This window comes from Thermobia domestica, chromosome 3, assembly GCF_964235325.1.
Source record: "Thermobia domestica chromosome 3, izTheDome1.hap1.1, whole genome shotgun sequence".
Lineage (NCBI taxonomy): Eukaryota > Metazoa > Arthropoda > Insecta > Zygentoma > Lepismatidae > Thermobia > Thermobia domestica.
Window position 1 is genome coordinate 54,262,975 of NC_137456.1, and position 17,310 is coordinate 54,280,284.

At 32.1% G+C, this 17,310-nt stretch overlaps 1 protein-coding gene across 2 annotated transcripts in view; it reads right to left on the reverse strand.

Annotated features, from left to right (window-relative positions):
- Nucleotides 1-17,310, reverse strand: part of LOC145680389 (NFX1-type zinc finger-containing protein 1-like) — an 84,117-nt gene that overhangs the window by 59,237 nt on the left and 7,570 nt on the right. For both annotated transcript variants that reach the window (XM_081750829.1, XM_081750828.1), the window contains exons 2-4: nucleotides 11,801-15,993; nucleotides 5,657-5,740; nucleotides 1,731-2,002 (exon numbers count right to left, since the gene is read on the reverse strand). In XM_081750829.1, coding sequence (XP_081606955.1) covers nucleotides 1,731-2,002; nucleotides 5,657-5,740; nucleotides 11,801-15,962 — 4,518 coding nt within the window. In that variant the 5' untranslated portion in view covers nucleotides 15,963-15,993. The remainder of the gene's footprint in view (nucleotides 1-1,730; nucleotides 2,003-5,656; nucleotides 5,741-11,800; nucleotides 15,994-17,310) is intronic.

The window sequence follows — 17,310 nt, forward strand, 5'->3', positions numbered from 1 at the left end:
ATTTGGATAGGAAATATACTAGTTTCTAAGTGAAGCCTCGATCCGACTACGGTAGGTCCTATAGTTTTGGAGCTATGGCCCTTTAAAGTTCATTTTTCATGTTTTCGGTAGCCTATGACTCCAAAAGGAAACATTTTTGCTCCCAGGTTGGTCTATTCTTTTTGTCTTATTTTGGTGTCAGGAATCACCTCCCAAACATTGTCGGTGTTGTTTTGAAACATCCTGTATATGAAAAAAATATACATACAAAAACGAAAATGAATATACGTTAACATTTTACAGCTAAACAACCTTAGGTAATTTTTAAACTACTAGTGCTATATCACTGTTTGCATTAGAATCTAATAATATAGCTGCCCTTCCGTTTTTTGCTGAGGAGGTTTTCAAATATATTATTAATATTATTAATATTATTATTATTATTAATATTATTAATAGCACTATTTTGACTAAAATTTAAGAAAACAGAATGTATCTGATAATTAATAGAAGATATTTCATTTGAAAGATTGTTTCAAGTTGTAATGTCCTCTCTTTCTGGACTGCTTATATTTGTTGGCTGATGATACGTTAGATCACAAAGTGATTACTTTCATCAGCTGCAAGCATCGGACTGTAGATTGCAGATACGTTCCACCACGCAGGAAAGCCACACCAGAAGAAGAAAACACAAAGCATTATAACATATCAGGAATACTTATGGTTGCAAATCTACTAAAGATGAAAATAAAATACTTCATCAACTTACGACACAACGGATCACTTTTTATTTAGCTCCAATTAGGTTAAGGGGCATGTGCAGTTTCTGATGCGACATATGATTCCATACTAGGTGAGGCATTTAAGATACAGTTAGGAAAATGCGTGACGTACAACTCATGTTTTACATTAGTCATTAGCCATCAGAAGCCTAAGGAGAATCATCATTTTACGTATTCAATACATATAATTATTATAACTACTATTTCATATCTTTATTCATTGATCCACTTCATCAAATATTTATATCAATTATAATTAATAATCTTAGTCGCAGAATATCTCATAGATGATCTCCGTTGACAACATAAAGCACATCCGATATCAATTTAAAGTCTCCGCATTATACTCGTACAATAGAATCCGCACCTGAGAATCGACATTACAGACTGCTACCGCCATACGTTTGAGCTAATTCAGAATTTGGTATAAAGTTCCTGATATGACATGCATCAAACGTGATTATAAGAGAGAAGGAATATATTCCATTCACGGAATCCTTACGGATTCCGGACGTTTAGATTTAGCTGGACATTATTTGAGCTATATTACGTCCAGAAACAATATATAAAAATTGCCACTTTAGAAGGGAACACATCAACAACCTATTTCTCTATATACCGAAACTACATTTTTTTAAACATACAAAGATCAAACTTCAACTGTCAAACAAAGAAGAAGAATAAAAAACAGGCATTAATTTAACTGTCAATTTCGCCAGCATTTCAATGGTGCAGATAAATTTTATGTCATCTTTTAGTTTGAAGATCAGTTTGTTAAGAATAAGGGTACAAACAGAGAAATAACACAAAACGCTGTAATGGATCAAACCGGTCCATTACAAAGTATCACATACACATTTTGGAACTACACACGTATCCATTTTATGTGGTGATATATTATATAAACATAGTATATATATATATATATATATATATATATATATATATATATATATATATAGTACTTACAAGTTCTTCACGGTAGTTATGGGTAACAAAATACAGATTTTTTGACATTCCCATGATGTTTTCATACCGCAAAACTAAGTGATGATTGATTAACTTTGGATATATAGTTGGTACAATAAGTTGGACGATTTCAGGTCTCATTCGATGTTGAACTTCTAGCTGTTCGCAGTGGATGCCGTTCTTCACCATTCTCTCAAAGAGAGACGTATCTAAATGACAATCCCTTGCCAAATCATACAATGCTGTAGAAGGCCGAAGTTGTTGATGGTCACCTGAAACAAAGTTTAGAAATTGTCCAGTTAGTGCCAATGGTGTACGCACAAAGGGGCTGATGGGGCTTCAGTCCCTCCCGAAACTTTTAGTAATTAAACATTTTCAAGTGGAAGTAATAAAAAGTGAGCAAACAGCTGAAAAATAGGTAGTTGTAGATTGCATTATATATAGTAAATACAGAAATGCCAAAAATACATTTTTACAAGAGCATTAGAACTATCTATTATGGAAATTACATCAATTTTCTTGATTGCTATTGTAGAAACAAAAGAGATTAGGAAAGAAAAAGAAAGACTTGTTGTCTATTGTTTACGTATAGTAAAACTTATGAAACTTCAGCACTAAAGTAAAATTTTTGAAAATTTTAAAAATGATGATATTTGTACTTTGTAAAAAAAGAAAAAAAAAAAGAAAAAAGAAAAGTGTTTCAAAAAGTATAATGTACGAAACTAGTTTTTGTAAGATATATTAGTGAGTCTCTAAAAGATATGCTGTCAGTATGAATTTTGTAAATGTGCAAATATACCAATTGCTCAGACGACATCATTCTTAGCTAGATTTTTTAGCGTATTATGATAAAAGATATGATGAAATTTATTTAATTATGTACTTTGCTCTTTCCACTCCCTCTCCCTGAAAAACATCCTGCATACGCCAACGGTGGGTTGATTATTTTATTTGTATTTAGATTATCAGCAACGGGACTATATAGGACGGGACCTATATGTTGAAGTGGTGTCTGAACAACTGCATTACGTTCGATGACCTTCCACTGGAAATTGAACCTGGGATATCCTGAACCAAAAGCATGCTTCCTAGCCAGGAGATTAGGGATAAGTGCTCTTGTGAAACTAGCGAACAGACTAGGAATAAGCGCTCTTGTAAAACTATGACTGATAATGAGGAAACAAATGTTGAATTACTATTAGTAAGTACCAGGTAAGTGTATGAAAGATTGATCGAAAGTACTAATGTTAAAATTGATGAGATGATGCCAGATAGAAGTATTGAAACTATTCTTTTGTTTACGAGGAATCTCTGTATTAAAATACTAAGTTTATATGTTTGTGGTCAAATAAAAGTCTATGTGTTTGTGGGCAATTCTTAGGACAATAATATCTCGAAAACCACAAGCTCTAGAAAGATACCGTTTTCACTGATCAACTGTAAATTCTGTGTAAATTGTTCAGTTCTAATTGAATATTTAAAAAAAAATGGCCGTATTTGTTTATTACATTTTTAAGGGTACATTGGAAGTATTGAAATTTTAAAAAGTAAATAATCATATCCTACGAGTTATACATTCCAATTCCAATACCAGTCATTTGAATACTGGATTAGTATTTTTCTGCGGCGTTTGTTTCATGGACAAATGATAACGAAAAACAAAGGATATCCATTTGTCCAGTCTAAGATGAATCTTTATTGTTTGGAGTGTTTTGTCCAATGAACACCAATCACTGACATTATAATTAACTGTGTGTGTAATATATTTGCTTATTACATCCTGTATGCAAGAAGAAAGAAAACATTGATCATACATAAATTAGAAAATAAAGACTATCCATGGTTTTGGATTGATTATTTTAACAAAAGAAACACTGACCAAAGCTTAAAACACACTTCATTTTAAATTATAATAACGGTTTCGGATTCGGATAATAACGGAAGTATTGGAGATGGAGAAAAGAATGATAATAAGGAAGTGGAAAGAAGTAGATTGGATAAAGAAGGTAGGAAGAGATAAACTGATGAACTGGACAGGAGGCTTACATATTAATGAATTATGGCAAGGAAGTTTGGAGAGCATAGACAAGAAGAAAATAAAAAAGGCCCTTATAAGAAACAAAACAGGCGGAACGTGATTAGTTGGAAAGTGAACAAGAAGACTTACGGGATTGGCTGAAGGCCTCAGCAAATACGAGAAAAAAAGTAAACAATAACTATATATATGTCTGTTAAAAGAATTTAAATGTTTTGATAACAATGACTACATATATATGACTGTTAAAGAATTTAAATTTTGTCATAACAATGACTATATATATATGTCTGTATTTTCATTTATTTTTGATATTGTCTGAAGAAGGATATGTTAGACATCCGAAACCGTTACTATAATTAAAATAAAGTGTGTTTAAAGCTTTGGTCAGTGTTTCTTTTGTTAAAATTAATTAGAAATTCCACAATGCCAGATATTCAAAAATAATGGAAAAAATCTCCCCTTTATGATACCCCTTGCTGATTTTTATCAAGATGTCCTTCACTTGTGTCTATAAAGGGACATGTATAAATGTTGTGAGGAATGACAAGGAGATTCATGCTCAAATGTAAATGATGTGCTGGTGGAGAGCGAAGGTTCAGCTAGTAATATAAAATTTACAATTCTATTGCAGAAATGTTTTTTAAAAAAAATGTTTCACTGCATAAATGGGTAGAAAATAAGTAAATAAATTTCTTGGCTTAGCGGACTTTGTAAGTCGTATATAAAATGCATTCCGTAAAATTAAGAATATGTGCATAATTGTAATTGCCTCGCTTCACAGAAATAAAAAAAAAGAGGGGAAGGGAGCATAAAACAGTATATATATTTTGATTACAAATGTTGCTTTGAGTCCGATAATTGATATAAACTTGATAACATATCAACAAAAACACAAAACTCAAGTAAACACCAAGAATTGTTAAGTTAATCGTTGACTGCCACCATATTTATTTTTTTTCTTGAAGGCCACAGTCTTTAATTGCGAAAATAGAATAAATAAAAGGTACGGGTTACCGCACTAAACTTTCTCGCTCCAATTTCTTAAATGAAATCATGTTGTGCTGCTGTTATTAATGAAACATTTGTTTGTGAAATACAAACAAAATTATAAAGCGTTATCAAAAAGCTTCGTCCAAAGAAAAGCCATCCCCAAAAGTATACTACCCCTTATAGATTTTTTCATAAGAAATGATTTATGACATAGTTGGGGTTGTTAATGAAATATTTGTATATAAAATAAGAAAATCCTATGAGTGATATTCTACAAAACTGTCAAAAAAAAAAAAAAAAAAAAAAAAAAAAAAAAAAAAAAAAGAGTAAAATTTTACTTGTGGATATTCTCATGAAATTGTTTTATGCAACATTATAAGAATAATAATAAAATATTTATTTATGAAATATGAGGAAAATAACCTGAATCGGTTTAGAAAAAATTGTCCTGAAAAAAAAAACACCCCCCAGAATAAACTCTTTCATGCAGATTTTTTAAAGACAAAAATGTGATGTCATATTTCAGGTTATTAACGAAGTATTTATGAAATATAAACGAAATCGTCTGAGTCATTTTTGAGAAAATCATCCGAAAAATTCACCCCAATACTAAACTACCCCTTCCCTATTTTTTCCAAATATATAGCCCCATATAACGAAATAACAATGGTGATTATAGTAACTATTTTGGTCCTTTTAAATATTTTTTAAAGTATAACAGAAAAGGAACATTTTGTTTATAAAAGTATTAACAGCAGAAATTTATGCTAGTTCCATAATCATATTCCCTATGGACAGCTCAGAATAATGTACGCATAATCTATATAATTTTTGTATTAACTTAAAAAAAAAAAAAAAAAAAGTAATAGGTTGCATATGAACTATTAAAATTTATTACCTATCAAAATCAAGTGCTCGCAATGAGTAGTTAACGATACTACAATATGAGATTCCAGTACTTCAGCAGCTTCCTCTACAATGACTGAAAAAGAAAGAAAGAAAAAGCAATAAGAGTGCTTCGTAAGTTTGATTGATTGTTATTAACATTAGAATGCATAAGCTTATATTTCTAATAACTGTTTTCATTTAAAGTACCATAAATTATTCCGTGAACGCAATTCTTCGTTATAATACCATCTAAGAGAGTATATTCTGCGAGATCTTAAAAATACGCCTCTTTTTTTAAATAGGCCAACTGATTTAATGAAAAATAATTCTTCTGTTTCTTTTAAGTGGATTTGAAACTTTATTGATATGATTTTACTGATTTCATTTTCAGATCTAGTTAAATGTCCCTTGCTTTTTAAAATGAATTTACATTATATATAAATGTAATCTTTATAAATAAAAATGAAAGTGACAATGTTAGTGGCTTAATAACTCTTCAAGCACCCGACCGATCTGATCAAATTTGCCACATAGATGAGATTCGGGCCTGAGATGCTTTTTATCATTTCACTTTGACGGTATAGCACAGGGGAGGAGGAGCTATAAAAATAAATAAAACTTAATAACTCTTTAACTATGCGAATGATCGCGATCAAATTTGCCACATAGATGAGGTTCGGGCCTGGGATGGTTTTTATCATTTCAGTTTGAGGGTGCAACACAGGGTCGGAGGAGGGGGAAATATTTTAAAATGATCGAAATTGACCGATATTAATGTTGAATCCATAGTTTTCGGGATCACTGAGATGAATAGTGACTCTTCTGATGACGGTTAAATCTAAATTCAGCCCGCAATTTGAGGAGATATATAAAAATAATAAAAAATGACCGACATAAGTGTAGATCCATAGAATTCGGGATCTCTGAGACAAACGGTGACACTTCCGATGCAGTTTAAATCCAAATTCAGCCCTTTATGTCCAAAATGAAACGTATTCTCCCCGTGCGAAGAATGGATATTCTGTGGTATTACTTAAATTTTAAATTAATTTAATAATATTGCTTTAATGATTTAATAATATTACTTAATTTTAATTTAATATTACACAGTATTATTTAAATTATACATAATAAAATGATTTTTCACTAAGTAAGGACCATTTAAATCAACAAATTTGAACAAATTAGTAAAATTCAAACTATTAAAATTCCTGTTCATTTCAAAGAAAACAGAAAACTAGTTTTACGTATAAATCAATGAGCCAAAAAACAAAGATGGCGCACGTACTCAACATGTTAAAGTTCTTTACTTTTTAAAGATATTTCTGCTTGATTTTTTAAATGCTTTACCACTACAAATACTATGCATTACCATATAAAATATTTCACAATAAGTAAACTTAGTTCTATACTATGGTCTTTGCAAGGAATGTCCCAGTGGCGTACGTAGAGCAGGAGTTGATGGGACTTCAGTGCTTCCCGAAATTTCTAGAAAATCAAAATTTTCAAGTGAAAGGCGAAAAGGATGAGTAAAAACCAGAAAAATAGCTAGTCTAAAAACAAGTAGTCTTGATAGAAAGGTGATGCATGAAAATTTCCTATTGCATTACATACAGTTATACATATTCAAATTGGTCTTTTTAGTTTGTTTTTTGTCCCTTTCTCAAAGAACCTATTTCGGAAGGGAGAGAGAAAACAACACAATAAAGTAGGAGTTTCTTGGAAGCTGTATCTATTATTGTATGAGCAAGTGAAAAAGGTTTTATTTTATTTCATTAAAAACAAAATAATAATAATAATAATAAAATTAGGAAAACAAATGTCTTATTATTCGCTGTTTAAATATAGGTAAAACTTGAGTAACTTTAGCACTAAAGAAAATCATGTTAACTTTCAAATGAAGATATTACTCTGCAGAAAAAAATAAGAAGTACAAATTCATTTTTATAAATGTACGAAAGTCATTTTTTTCCATGCTTTCTTAAAATTTATACTACCAGAATGTATTTAATAAATCGTCCAAATATACGAAAATATTTCCTTACACTGATAAGATCATGTCTTAACTAGACGAAAGGCTTTTAGAGCATTATGATACGGTATTTGATGACATTAAACTATGTACTATACACTAAAAAATTACAATTCCCGTCCGAAAAAAAATCCTGCGTACGCCAGTGGAACATCCCAATGCTTTCATGAAGGATCCCAACAATTCGTGTTTTGTAGTACAATTTCTCTCATAAAAATTGAAAATTTTTGTATTTCATACAGCACTTCCTTTTCCTATTTCTTTTATATTATTATTATTGTTGTTAGAAGAAGATGCTATTAAATATGGTTTTAATACGTTACATAAAAGGCCAATGTTCTTCAAACTGTCTACCAGGAAGTGTAGATGAAAGAGAAGATGCCATTAAATATGGTTTTAATACGTTACATAAAAGGCCAATGTTCTTCAAACTGTCTACCAGGAAGTGTAGATGAAAGTTGAAACACATACATAATTAGACTTGTAAATAAAACAAAAAACATATAAGTAACGTATGAATATTCTTGAAGTTTCCATATATTAAAAAGCTAACCAACTTTGTTATCTTTACTAATAATATAATAAATGCAGGACTAGGGTTATCTATTGAGACTATTATTAGAATGCCACATTTCATCCACCGTTTTATTGTAGAAGGTAGAATTCTATGAAATATATTTTGTCTTTTAAGAGATACCCCAATATCTTAAAACTCCTTCAAAGCGAATGGATAGATAAATTTTGGAGTGTCTCCTTAAATATGCAAATTCAGTACAACACTTTCTTTTACAATAAATAAAGAGGTCAAACGTGGAGATAGGATGCACGCAAGATCTGTCGAGCTATTATAAAACCAGCACATAATGAACAAGTCCAGGTATGATCTTTAACTTTTTCTTGATACACATACTCCTGCATATCCAAATGGTTACGATTATCTTATAAACATGGCCCTGGTTTGATTTCTGATTAGTACGAAATTACCGGGTTATTATAAATGATTGAAGCAGTTTCATTAATTTGCTGTAGCTATAATATTTGACATATTGTCGCGAAACTTTACAATAATGTAGAGAAATTTAAAAAGTTTCCTTCTTTTGCAGGCATGCTTTGGATTTCTGCCGGGAGAGCACAGCACCGAGCAGTAGATGGCTACATCTGCTGAAAAAGCGTATGCTGCGCTGAACTTTCACGCACACAAATCTGTCACTACAGTACAATGACACTTTAAAACAAATTTCCACAAAGATGCAACCGAGTACCAACTCCATTCGGTGATGGTATATCCAGTTCACAACCACAAGATGTCTCTGTAAGTCGAAATGAACGTGTCGGTCTCCAATGAGTGAAGAAACTGTAGAGTGCATGCAGATAATTTAAACATGTAGCTCACCGAAGTCGAAAAATAGTGCAAGCACAGAACTGAATATTCCACAAGAAATCGTTTGGAAGATTCTGCGGAAGAAATTGAAAAAGAAGTTTCACCGCTTGCAATGGGTACAAGCCGTCACGTATGCTCAATAATGAAATGTGTCGCTTTGAGTTTGCTATACGAATGCAACAGCTGATGGAAGAGGATGCTTTTATGATAAACTTGTTTTCCGTGATGAAGCTTTTTGTGGCACAATGAACAGGCACACAGTATATGGGGCATGGAAAATCTCTATACTATCGTGCAGTAAATGAGAGACTGATCAAAAGTTAATGTGTTGCGTCCAGTCTCAAAGTTTAAAGTTTATAACCTCCCCTCCAATTTTTTCAGTGAACAGACCATTACAGAAAATGTCTATCTGGACATATTGGAGAACAGAGCTGAAAACTGACAGTGTGGACTTCAACAGGATGGTACTTCTCTCTACTTACATTGCGATATTTGTGCATTCTTAACCATATGATTGAGAAACCGATGGATTGGTCGTAGTAGGGATGATGATCAGACATTCCTGCCTATGCTCACCAAATTTAACACCTTACGATTTTTTGTGATGGGAAGAAGAGATTTGTTTGCGAAAAATTCCTCTACATTACTATAAAGTTTCGTGGCAATGTGTCAAATATTATAGCTGCAGCAAAATCATGAAACCGCTCCAATTATTTGTAATAAGTCTGTATTGTCTAGAACACATGAAATTCTACCTTTCTCACAGCATATAGTTATCATATTCAACTATCTAGAGAAAGTACCAAGTTAGGTAGACTGTTATTTCTCTGTCTCTCTCTCAGAGTGGATATATAAACTGTAATCTTATTTCTTTAATTACAAATATTTATTTGTTTTCTAGTTTATTTATAGACTTCTTAACTAATGTAGACAGAAATAGAGGGTTAATACATAAATAATTTTTAAAATCAATATTTTAAAGTTCAGAATACAAGCTCAACAATATAAATAAATAAATAAATAAATAAGTTAATTACAACTGGTTTATCTAATAAAGAAACACCACAGACTGTATACATAATCAATTCAATAAAAAAAAAGTTTTGTTAAATAGAAGTACTTCTAATGGTTTAAAATTATATATGGTGTCATGGGCCAACATCTCCAATTTCTTAAAATGCAATACAACAAGGAATTTAAAGACAGACTTTCCAAGTTGTTTTATGATAAGAAGAAGATTAGATCCACATTGAAGTCCCAAGACAAACCTAATTTTTCTTCAATTATTATTATGATTTTATTTACTAAATACACTATTTAAACACTACTGCTTATTTTGTAATGTGATTGATATTAATACATTTCATTTTATATAATTGCATTTTAAAATTTAATGTTAGACGTAACTAGCGTTAATTACGCTATGTAATCAATATTACTGTTATATTGCTATACATTAAATGATAACTTTATCCTGAAAAACTAAAAAGAGAATCAAATTGAATTCACGTACAATTATATTATATTGCACTTCTAATGCAAATATCACAGTAACAAACGGGATATGGATATTAATAATAACTTTTTATCAAAGAAAAATAATGAAAATCGAATTGACTAATTACACACATGTTCACATCTCTATATAACACAAATGTTATGAATAACGGATCCTCCTCTTTACGTGGGCTCTGAACCTCAACAGGACTGAAATACACTGAAATGTTACGTAAACGGACCATCCTGCAAGATTACTTCAAAAAGAACAGACCTTTTCACAAATTTTCTGATGTCCAAGAGTTGGAGATAATAATCGGAACGAGAATAGTGCTATCATGAGTTTTAAACAGAGATTCACAATTACACATTAGCTCCTAACTACGAAGTTGCTCTTTCTATACAAATTATTTTTATAGACTACGTGGTTCTGTGTCAAAAGAAACCTTGCTCTTGTTGTACTATGGTAAGTTATGGAATAATTTTCTGGGGAGCATCCTGTCTCAGTATTACTACTTTTTGTCTACAGAAAAGGGCAATAAGATCTATTTTTAATCTACCACCAAGAGCCTCATGAAAAGGGACTTTCAATCAAATAAAATGTTAACTGTGCCTTGCCTGTACATACATAAAAGTGTCATACATGGAAAGAGAAATGAAAAAGTTTTCTTCATGTTAACGATGTACATTCATACAACATACGACAAAAGAACAACATATTTACATCATATCAAAACTATACATGCACTAAAAGAAGTGTCCTTCCTATGTCCGCTAAATTGTATAATAAGCTCCCGACTTACTTGAAGGATATAAAAACCATACCGAAATTCAAAACTGAACAGTTCGTTTCTTTATGTAAGAAAATGCATTATGATATTAATGAATATTTGGGTGATACATTGTAAAATTAATGTAATATCAATTATATTGAAATATCTTGATATTATTTGACAAGTCCTATGTACTGGTCTCTGACTGATAATGTACGAAATGGATGAATAAAGAATGAATGAATGAATAAATAAATAAATAAATAAATAAATAAATAAATAAATAAATAAATAAATTGAAAGAAGTAGTTTCAATATTTTTTAAGGCAATATTGAGACATGAAACCATATACAAGTTTAAATCATTAGAAGAATATATTTTCATTTCACCAAAACGCAATTAAATCTGTAATACGCAGTCGGTGTCTCGTTATTAAAAACACGTCTCTATACCTGTTTCTATGAACTTACCTATTTTGGGTTTAAGCTCTTGTAACGTGGTTTGCAATCTCGCTGCTGCAGTGGTTGTCATGCCTACAACATGAGCCTTCTCTAATATTAGTGCATCTTCCCTCTGCTGTGCTTCAGTATATACTGAAAAGACATTCTGGTATTCTTCCTCCAATCTCTTCAGTTCCATTTTACAAACCTCCTTTAATTTCGAAACCCAATACCAATAGAGCTCCCATTTTTCACCTAATGTTAACGAAGAGAAACTTTTCTGTGATAGTTTTTCCATCTTACCAAAGGTAAAAGATTCTCGCATCTTCGTTCCTAAAAATGAAAGCTGTTTCTTTAATTCTTTCATTTGATCTTCTATCACCCATCCATCTCTGTGCCAGGTATCCTTATCCTTTATGTCGGAGTGAAGACTACTTTTTGTTAATTCAAGATCTTGTAATTCTTTCTCTAATTTCTTAACCGTCACAGCATATTTTACTTCAATTTCTGTGGAAAAAAACGCTTCACTGGTATCAAACAAGGGATCCACTTCAAGTTTTCTCGCGTCTTCGAGATCCGTTCCAAGATATTCAACGTCCTCCTCACTCTCACTATCTGATTCTGTTCTTGTTCTAAATGTGTTTAAATATTCTAATTCTTGTGCATCTTTGCCATATTCTAACCAACTTAGAAATGCCTTCTTTTCGTCAGATTGCTTTACAATAAGCTGATAGTGAGCTTCGTCAATTATTTTAAATTTTCGAAATACATCCAGAGAAATAATGCCAATTTTCTTATCAATATCTTCCAGAACCGCAATCGCACTACGCATCCTATATAAAATTTCGTCCACTTTGAATCCAATATCTCTGCTTTCACAAATATTCTGATTTTCTTTTCTAAACGTCTTCCTTTTAGACTTCAAAGCAAATTTGGACATGACATCACTTTGCGACTGACATCCGACTCGAACAATATTCTGTGTAAATTGTGAAATTCCTTCTAAAAATTGATCGAGGGCATGATTTGTGTAGCACACGATAAGTATGGGAGCATTTGTTGTGTTCCAAACCTCTAAATTGTCCAAAAGAATCTTACAAATTTTTAAACCTATATAGGTTTTTCCTGTTCCTGGCGGGCCTTGAATAATGGCAAACTCAGATGTCAGAGCAGTACACAACGCCTTGAACTGAGATTGGTCAAGATTCAACGCGTCTGGCTGAAGACATGTTGACAACTCCACCACAGGAAGGTTATAAGAGTCAATTTGGTAACAAGCTTGAGGGTTCCTTTTCAAATATAAAGGCAATTCTTTCGTATCCTCAGTGAAAATTATGTATGATTTCATGGGAAACGTTTCCTCATCCATATTCTGCAAAGCCTTTAATACACAATGGTAAGGCTCGAAATATACATCGGATTCCGCCATTATGAACTCACCACGCAATTCTTCTTCATCAACCGGATTGCAGATACTAACTAAAACATATCCCTTTTTCAAATCAGGTATTTTTCTATCACAAACGATTCCAAGAAACAGAGTTTTGAAATTATCTTTGCTAAAACAAAGAAGAGAACCGAACAAAAAACGTTTTGAATTTTGCCATTGGTAATTTTTATATTTCTTCTCTGGATCAAAGAATACAAAATATCCAATATGTCTACCCATTATTTTGCGCTTTTCAAAAATTACATTTCGATGAAATCGCACTTCTTTTAACCTGTGAACTTTCTTCTCATCCGAATCATGTTTAATAAACGCTGTAATCCCGTTTCGAAGTGGTCCTATAAAATCTTCTCGCAACAAGCGAAATTGAATGTCTAAATATTGGATCACATTCACATACGGTCCAGTTGTTATATTTGATTTGGGAAATGTTTCAGAAGTTTCTAGGAGATCTTCAGGTAGAGGAAGAACATCGACTGTTCTAAATTTAGAAAGATTCGTTCCCTCTTTGTCAAGAACTTGATCACAAAGATATGAATAAAGATTTCTGAATTTATCTTTAACTTTGTTATCAGCTGTTGAATTATTTGCCTTTTGAGCTGCAGAAGTACAATTGGAAACAATAGCTTTCAAGTTTTTATATGTATCTCGTGGTAGAACATTAGTTGCGAAATGACTAAGAACAAATAAGGCATTCAAAAGTGTTTTAAGAGATGGATTTTCTGCGTTCCATTTGTTTAAGTTTTCTGTAAATTCTGTTAGCTGTTTCGAAAATCTGCTGTCTGGGCTACCTAAAATTGATGTAATTAAGGTTTCCTTCTTAGAAAAATTGGATTCACATAATTTTGCTAAAATCTGTACAGCAAATGCAATACACAAGCGATTATTTGCCGAGTTCAATATAGAGCAAAATTTTGATCCGGAACTTGTCATTTCGACCGTCAATTCAGAAATATTTTTCGAAGCAAGTAAATTTTTTAAATATAAAAGTTGTTCACTCACATGTTCTGACTTAGATGACTCATGAAACGAGGAAGGTGCATTGCGTACCTTGGTTGACTCACGTACTTTTGGATATGGTTTATACATACGTATAGGCTCTGAAGGTAACATACGGGGTGCATTGTATTGCCACCATAAATTACCGTAATCATTTTCATGATAAATATTTACATTATTCATAAATCCCGGTATCATCGGAAACATAAACATACTTTGATCTATATCTGAAGGCATATGAGGCATTGCTTGCCTAAACTGTCGTCTATTGTTACTTAGTCCAACATCACTTTCACTATTGGATGGACCTACTCTTCCATTTCTACCTTTTTCTTTCCCTACATTATCCTCCTTGTTAGCGGAAGTATTATTTCGTTTCTTACGTTTGTTACTCGTTTTGCTTTGAGTTTGCAACGAATTTTGTGATTCCACTTGTTTTTGTTTTGTACTACCACACTCAATTTCCTTTTGTTTTGCTTTCCATGACTTTCCTTTACGACTCACCGTACTTTCAACTTTCAATAAATCACCAGCTCCTTTCTTTTCTACAGATTCTGATGTCGATAGGATTCTGGATTCTTGTTTGCCTTCTAATTCTTTGGCACCTTCACTATTACCGACTAATGCTTTTCCTTCATTTTCTACGCTAACTCGAGCAAGCCCAGGAGATGGCTTGTACTCAATAGCGTCAAATGTTTCCCATTCTTGTAATGAGTCATCAACTTTAAAAGCTTCAATATTTGTACTATCACTATTTTTATCATTTTTATTGCTGATTTCATAGATACAAACATCTTGCAATTTGCAAATGTCTGATTCTGGTTGAAGTACTTTATCTGCGTCATTTCTACTCGTTTCGTTTTGTTCTTTGTTTCCTATTCTGTGAGTAACACTAGCTTCAACTGGTGAATCTTTCTCTACATGATATTGATCACTGGATACGTTATCTTTATTTAACGATTCTAGACTACCACATTTTTTCCCTGGCATATCTATAATTTGGTTGTCTATATTGCTGTCAGAAGCATTACCAGGAACACTGTTTAAATTCGCTCCTGTGTTTCTTTTACTAAAGAAATTTCTTCTCCTGAAACTTCGGGGAACATTCGAACCTCTGTTGCTGGCATTAATTGGAAAAGTGACGGAAGAATCGTATTCTGTAATTCCGTATGTGAAATTTCTGTCATTTGAATAATTTGGATTTCTGCTACTAAAAGTTTGGAAGTCAATATTTCTTGACCAACTTCCTCCTCTAGGTAACATTTTACTTTTGAAACCCCTACCCCCACGAAAATATAGTTCGCTGCAACTGCTACTCGGAAAACTGCTAGCACCACAAGCTGACTGTAGATTATTATTTGAGTTCATTAAGTTTCCTCTTGATGATCCCTTTTTCCTAAAAGGCAAAGCTTTCCTCGTATCAAAAATCGTTTTTTGATTCTGGAAGTTTAACTCACTACAGCTTTTATCAGTACCTAAAACTTTCTCGTTTGAATGAGAATTTGTTTCGGTTTTCACTGATATTTGCTCAGCTGAAGCTGTTTTCTTATCAGTTATTGGCCTGCATCCTTTGCTTTCATCTGTTATTTTGGTCTGATGTTTGACGTTCTTGTCATCCAATTTGGAAGAAACCAATTCTGATTGGGCACAAGCTGCCACAGACGATGTCAAGCGTTGTTGTTTTACGCCTGAATTTTCTTCAGGTTGCATACAAATTTCGCTAGATGAGTTCTGGTTTGTATTCATTATATGCACAAAGAAAAATTATTCGTAATGCCTAAAGGAAAAAAAAAATAGAATTTTAAACTTTCAAAATCGAATTAAACTTATTCTAAACATAAATCAAGCTCACAAGAACAAAGAAAACAGTGAACCCACGGGTCCGAATATGTTCTGTAATGCTGTTCGAGAACAAATGTTCGTAAACTGAAATATGTTTTCCATTATAATTAATGCTATTATAGTTAATTCATTCTAGCCACAGAAATATGGTACGGTGTGTGTTTTCTTAAAATTTTTAATTTCTTTTAAAGTGTTTTTGTGATAAAGAATAGGGAATGAAAATAACATAACCTTTTTCAAAAGTAAATAACTAAAGCTAAATTAAACAAAACAGTATGAAGCTAAAAGAACACAAAAAGTGCAACAACAAGAATTTTAGGAATGAAAAAAAAAAAAGAACAAAAGACTGCGATCTTGGCCAATAATTAATTTTTGGATCAGGGGTCACAAAATTTTTGAAAGGTCCCTAAAATGAGTTTATTTTCTACGGAATAAGCACCTCATACTGAATTCAATGATACTTTGGGTTTGGCTACATTATATATGTAGTTCGGCAGATATAAGCTCTACAAGAAAATTTTTAATTGAAATATATTGGATCTTTTGATGCATTTTTGGATCAGGGGCCACAAAATTTTTAACACGAGTTTTCGTACTTTGTACTTTCACGAGTTTTCAGAATAAGCATATCATACTGAGTTAAGTGATAGTTTGGGTTTGGCTACTTTATATGTAGTTCTTCAGATATAAGGCGTACAAGAAAATTTTTGCCTGAAATATATTGGATCTTTAATCCAAAAAAGTAGTTTTTGATCATAGAACTTTGACAGATAATATTTACGGTACAAAAAAAGCTACTGGGCACGTGGAATTGTGGGTGCACACGTGTGTGTAAGTTCTTGCCCGGAAATATTGTCCGTAAGCTGAGAGAAAATTTGTTCACAAAACTTGTTCGTAAACCGATTTGTTCGCGAACCAATTGTTTCGTAAATTCAGGATTCACTGTAATTACCATTATAAAGTTCTTTAGTCTTACAATATTTCTCCAATAGCCCTCTACCATAGAGCCAGTTAGATACTAAAACATTCACCCAATGGAGTTATGGGGGGATACATACTGAATATTTAGAAAAGAAAGAAAGAAAAAATTCTTATCTCGTACCCCAGAAATGACATTATCATAATATACGATCTCAAGACTTTTTAACATCTTCATTGGTATGTCTTCTTCCGTTGTGCAAGCAACTAAGATATATAGTGATGAGATCTATTCTTGTCTGAATTGAATTTACTTATGTTCTCTTTCCAAAGT